Source organism: Pieris napi, chromosome 7, assembly GCF_905475465.1.
Source record: "Pieris napi chromosome 7, ilPieNapi1.2, whole genome shotgun sequence".
Classification (NCBI taxonomy): Eukaryota; Metazoa; Arthropoda; class Insecta; order Lepidoptera; family Pieridae; genus Pieris; species Pieris napi.
This window is the reverse complement of record NC_062240.1, coordinates 9160360-9166775: the sequence shown is the minus strand read 5'-3', so window position 1 is coordinate 9166775 and position 6416 is coordinate 9160360. Positions and strand designations below refer to the sequence as shown.

General features: G+C 37.7%; 1 protein-coding gene across 1 annotated transcript; it reads right to left on the bottom strand.

Annotated features, from left to right (window-relative positions):
* Positions 1-262: 262 nt before the first annotated feature.
* LOC125051335 (transcription factor Sox-14) lies at positions 263-2141 on the bottom strand. The gene has a single exon (XM_047651583.1). It carries the CDS (start codon positions 2006-2008, stop codon positions 902-904), a length of 1107 nt encoding a protein of 368 aa, XP_047507539.1. The 5' UTR covers positions 2009-2141; the 3' UTR covers positions 263-901.
* Positions 2142-6416: the final 4275 nt, after the last annotated feature.

The following is a 6416-nucleotide window of genomic DNA, read 5'->3' as shown; positions in this document are numbered from 1 at the left end:
AATTGATTGCAATTCTTGATTAATCATTGATACATGTAAGGAGTACTTTCTGGATTAGTGTTTATTAACTCAAAATAATTCATTTAGAAAAATTGACAATTTTAACTGTATGCAAAGAGCGTAATGCATACGCGTTGATATCTTTTACATGAAAATGTATACGTAGTTAGTAGCAGATTTTATAATAATCTGTTGGTCTAAAATGATTTTAATTTAACTGAATGCACAAAGGGTTGGTTTGGGGAAGCAACAAAACAGCATGTACAATTTTAACGCGTCGTTTATTGATAACTTTATCTTCTTTCAATATACTTTTGTGTCCACTGACTATATAACACTCACTGTACATTTTCGTATTACAATATTTTAGTCTTTCGAGGCTCTATAACTTTCGATTCGATATAACAAATATTTTGTACATACACGACGGCCGTACGAGTGTTCGCCGTGGCACTTCTTAATTCTATCTACCTACATTATCCACTAACTTCAACTTTTCTAGCCTTTAACACTATATTTACAATTTGATCAAAAATTTTTTTGGTATTCAAATAATCTCTTTCACTACATCGTCTCACACGCGAATATCACTCCACAGCCTTTCGTCCGCACGACACAACTTATAATATAAACTTAAACCATGAAAAAATACAGTAATCGTAATATAATACAAGATTAATCAACAACATTAAATCGAACGCTCGGCCGACGGCGGGCCGATTCAGAGTCAACATCGCGCAACACTAACATAGCCGTTTCCCGGCTTCGATAAACAAATAAATTGACATACCTAGAAGTATGTTTGGCTGGGAATTAACGATCACTGTCCTAACGCGATAGTCACGGGCGTGCGACGCGCTCATAGCGGCGGGATGTCGATGTCGCACGCGAAGGGCGATTCTCAGATAAGTGGCATGGCGCGCTCGCCCGCAGCCGCGTACCTCTGTTCATCTGGTACGTGGTACATGTTGATGATGTGGCTGAGGTCCTGCTGCCCGTACTCTCGCTTCATGGCTAACTCGTGCGGGTGCTGGCCACCCGCTTGCCCGTATTCGCGCTTCAGTTGCGAAACCGGCTCATGCGACACAAACTCCCGCTTGAGCCCCGGCGGTCCGGGTGACACTGGCTCTGACTTGGCTGATGAACCGCTTGGTGAATGTGATGCGCAAGATGCAGGTAGCGCGTAGCCTCCTGGAGATCCGGGGCCAATTCCGTAAGCGGATGGCGACGGCGGCTGCGGCAGGTATGGAGATCCTTGTCCACCGCCATAGTAACCTCCGCCGTAACCGCTCTGTTGCATCTGTGACACGTCGTAGCGCGGGTAGCCATATGCCTGCTGCTGATATGCACTGGGATCGTGCATCATGTAACCGTTGGGCATGTAGCCGTTTGGAGTCATCTGGTAAACATCGCGAGGTTGTTGCGCCGACGGAGCGGCCGTTCTTTGCACGTCACTTGCACCTAATAATGATCCACCTCCTAGAGGATACTTTTCCTGTTTCTTTGCAAGAGTCTTCGTTTTCCGCCTTGGTCTATATTTATAATCTGGATGTTCCTTCATGTGAACAGCTCGCAATCTCTTAGCTTCGTCGATGAACGGTCGCTTCTCAGATTCAGATAAATCTTTCCACTGTGCGCCTAAACGTTTGGAGATTTCGGAATTATGCATTTTAGGATTGTCGGAGGCCATTTTCCTGCGTTGCCCGCGTGACCACACCATGAACGCGTTCATCGGTCGCTTGACCCGTTCAGCGTTAGAGTTTTTGCTGGTGGTGTTATTGTTGTTGTTGGGCGGCTGGTGATGCTGAGGCGGAGGCTGGTGGTGTTGTGGTAGCGGCTGATGCTGATGATGCTGCAGTGACTGATGCTGACTCAGCGACTGTTGCTGCGGCAGCGACATCATGCCACCGAGCGCGCCCAGCGAGCCGTAGCCGTGCTGCAACGCATGGTGCGGCGGCACGTTAGCGTGCAGGCTGCCGCCTTTCAAATCCGTCTCCATCGTCAACATGTCGTCTTCCTGCGGCGCGTACAGCTTGCCGATCCTTCGTTCACCGTACACAACAAGAGAACTGTCGGTCGCTCACATGGACTCGCGGCGGCGCGCGTGGATACGTCTCGCAATACCGTCCGGCGCGAGGGCTACGTGCGTTGTGAGGTGGTCGACGTCCGGGCGGCGGCGAGTGCTCTCCCCCCGTCCGCCCCGCGCCCCGCCAGCCCCGCCCCCCGCGCGCCCGCCAATGGGAAGCCTGTCCGTGGCCCCGCCCCGCCCGCGCTCTCCCACCCGCCGCGCCCTGCATTTTTAATCGCGTGGCGAGCGAGGCGATCGTTTGGCTCGTCCGCACCGCCTCATGCAAATTACAATGCTGTTTTCCGACGGTGTTTGATCCTTTTTGACCTTAGTTTATGCGATAAACAAGCTTCTCTTTATTTTGTAGACAATTTGAAATTATAATTTCTTATTGTTGACCCTCATGATTAGAAATGGCTAAGACAGATTGCCGTATTGAAATACCACAGAACAAACAATATGAAATGTAATAAGTGCGCAGGTACCTTGAGAGTAGCACATTTGTTAGAGTTTACACAGTTGGCACAGTAAGGTCAAGGCGCTGAACACCAAACTGATAAGCCACAGGCTACATTGTTTTGAAGAATCATTGATGATCACTTACAATATCCTCCTTTGTTGGGGGCTGACAATAGACTACTCAATTCAGCTACTCATTCAATTGTTGCATAATGTATGTAAACACTCAATTATATTGAATCTTTTATTTTAAAAGACATTGAGGTCTATTATTGTTAGTAAAAATTGAGTGTTGCCATACTGTTAATGTCTATGTTAACCACAGCAGTTTATTGTAGTTTGTGGTACAATGTTTGGTGAATTGTCTAGCTTTTTGGTATGTATTCCAGTTGTATCTACTTATTCGAATGCGCGTAAATTGTATGAATGGACCAGAAATGTACCATATGTAGTATAGATACGATTAGGTATATCTATATGTGATGCCTACTTGAAGAAATTAAATAATCTAAAATATATAAAACCCAAATCGCATTTAAATGTAGGTATGCTTCTAGTTTATATATGAATTCTACCATAACATGTACTTATGTACAAATGTAAGTATATCAAGGTATTAATTATCAACTTAAAGTAAAATAAATACATTCCTAAATAGCTATGTACCTTGCATAATGAGAAATTATATAATTAATCGTTCTCTTCATATACTAACATATAGGTTTTTCAGAATTTAATAAATAATAAGTATAAAATTATGATTGATGATTTTCTCCATTTCGACATTGGAATTTAATCAATTATGTCTTCATAAAAATTCAATTAATTTTTTTAGTTAAAATATTTAAACTCCTTATAATAAAATACGAATTAATTAATCTCACTTTATTTTAACTAGATTTTGTTTCTTTTTTTCTAATCGTATTCTAACTGTGATAAAAAGAGACGGATGCGTTACACCACATACTTTTAATAGGAATAATATTATGTTATCTGACGTACTAAAGAATATTAGTATTTGAAGGTCCTGAGTTTGAGCCAGGATTAGGATATTTTATTAGCTATAATTATCATGTGTTGTAAATTTAAAATTTCATTTGTAATTTATCTTTAGCATTAAAATAACGGTAAACAAGTAAGCTTGAAACAAACAAAAGACTCTCAGGTAATTTTCTAGGAATCTAATTTCACGATAGTTTCTCCCAGAAGGACCCTTTGTTCTTACAATTCCAGTAATCATTATCTTACTTTTTCTAAATACATTTTTAGTATAAGTTATGATGGCCGGTAAAATTTACCCTTTGAGCAATAAAAAATTTAATTTACATTTTGGTATAAGTACCTACCTACCTATCTGTGGTTATTGTGTAGGTTTTGGAGTTTTAAGAAAATAGATTATCTACGGATTACTTATAAAATATGTGATCTGTGTTTAGTATGGAAAAAAGGAATGAAACACTGTTTATAAAAACACTTTTATTAAAAAAAATATATTTATAACATACACAGTTTTGTTAGTCAGTTAACAGTAATAAAATATGACATAAAAAGCAAATAACAATAAAAATAAACCTAGTTATCGAAGTTTACCCATAATTGTAACAATTGAACGAGGTGCCATAAACAAAAGCACTCATAACACTCTGTGGTAATTTAAGTGCGGTATATCGGTTTGCATTGCAAAAATTCACACCTCCAAACAACTGAAAAACCACAAGTGACGCATCGTGTCATTCAATAAGTGCTGGTGTTAAATAAAAACGAGCATCAAACACTCTAGGCCTCCTAATTGGCGCGAGGTGTCACTAATGACAACCGCGAGAGCGCGAGTGTCGTTGCAAATTAATAATTATCACGCCTGGCAACACTGAGGTGACGCGACGCCGCAATATGGCCGCCGTGCATTGTTGGCGGGAATCGTGGTTTAATTTCCCAATTATCAATTTCGTAATTACATATAAATTCTTAATCAGTAATTAAAAGTCAAAGTTACATCGTCTTAAAGTTTATTAACCTCTTGCCTCTAATACAAACTAAATCAAGTTATATTACTATTTTTTGGACTAAATTACTTTTCCGTTTGTTATAGCGTAATCGCAATATTTCTTGCGACGATCGGTCAGTTGAAGCAAGGTAATAAGAATGATTAGTTTATATTTAGGTATAGATATAAAAATGTAATCTCAATTTCCTTTGGCCATAATGCGTGAACGTATTTGTTTATTATTGTCAGGAGAAGGTTTTAATGAAAAAATATATAAACAATATACCTATTATAATTTAAGGAAGTTGAGCGGAACATTAACACATTCAAGAAAACTTTAATATACTTACATAACTGTCAATTGTTTGATATAACTGTCAGTTGTTTGAAATTTTATTGATAGATATAATTTTCATATTAGGTATATGTTTTCACGTTTGATAAATGTGTCAGCGATTGATAGATTATTATAAATTGTCTTTGCACAAAGAAGTCTTTTAACATTACGTTCTAGCCTAACTTAGGACTTACCTATAAGTAATTTAAAACTAACCTTAATTAATTGAAAGAATAAAGATAAGACATGCCAAACTTTTGATTATTATTTTTATAGAAACTAATTCGAATTCAATGTTTCTAGTTAAGACATGACAAGATCTGGTCAGCTAGTCAAATATATTACATAAAAGCAGATGTGTATTGACAAAATAAAATAGCTCTTTCCAATCTTTTAGAAGACATACATACTTACATAAAACAGCATTAAAATGTTATTATCACAAATTTATTAATAAATTTAAATGTGTCGCTTATTTCATTGCAGATTTTGTAAGGTTGGTATATACGCCCCTACTTAAGTTTGAGGCAAAAAGGTAGTTTAATTATTTAAATACTAAAGGTTGCATAAAACGGCACCTTAGGGTTAGATTCGTACCTCAAAAATGTAGGTATTAGATTTTGGTTATAGTTCGCGCTTAGTATCGCCTGATCTCACTTTTAGACATTAAGCATACCTACAGCTTAAAACCTACATAACAAAAAGTGTTAAAAACAGACCATATGCATGTGTCATTCGAGTGTAACAGGACAACCAAATGAAAAATATTCCATATTACTAACTCTTAGACAGTAGTATATTTAGAAAAGGATAGCGATCACGTAACGGTAATAAAAGTCTACTATTAGGCTTAGCAGTGGTCATGTGGGCACAAACAGGACCGCACACGTAAGTGTTATCTAGGGGAGGTACCACCCCCAACATAGTCTAAGCATTATCGAACACTCCTGTATTTTTTAGACAAAATTATACGACTAACAAACGAGATTCCTGTGACAAAAATAAATATTTAAACAAAACAAAATAAAGCCTAGTGTTCGATAAAAAGTAATCAAAACATAAAACGACACATTACTTTGATGAAAATTAATTCAAAACATTTCCTATTCGCCGTAACCATTTTGTGCAGGTACCAAATAAATAGAATAAATATACTATTCGTCCCATAAAAGACAGCCGTTTAATTAAGTTATATAATATGATTAAATTTCAGAGTTTATATAGAAAATGTTTTGATAGAAAAAAGCATTTTATTTAGCGTTCTCAGTCCATTTGCATGATTGAATATGCGCTCGCTTTCACATTTACATCCTTTTTACTCTAAATTACTTAAAACATTTTTTCAAAAAACAAGAATTTCTCTACATTAAAAACAAGAAACTTATATCTAAGCTTTAGAAAAACAAGATACATTGATGCACAATTTAATTGCGTTTTAGACTTTACGAAATTTAAATGAGTTTTACAAATATGAATATCTGTGTTGGCGTTTTAGATTTTCGCTCGGTGTATTTCAATAGGTAGAGGAGATACATTATCTGTGGCTGGGGTGGGTCGAGGTGGGAGGG

Coding starts and splice junctions, on each gene's coding strand:
- LOC125051335 (XM_047651583.1), bottom strand. CDS start 2,008: ATGTTGACGATGGAGACGGATTTGAAAGGCGGCAGCCTGCACGCTAAC.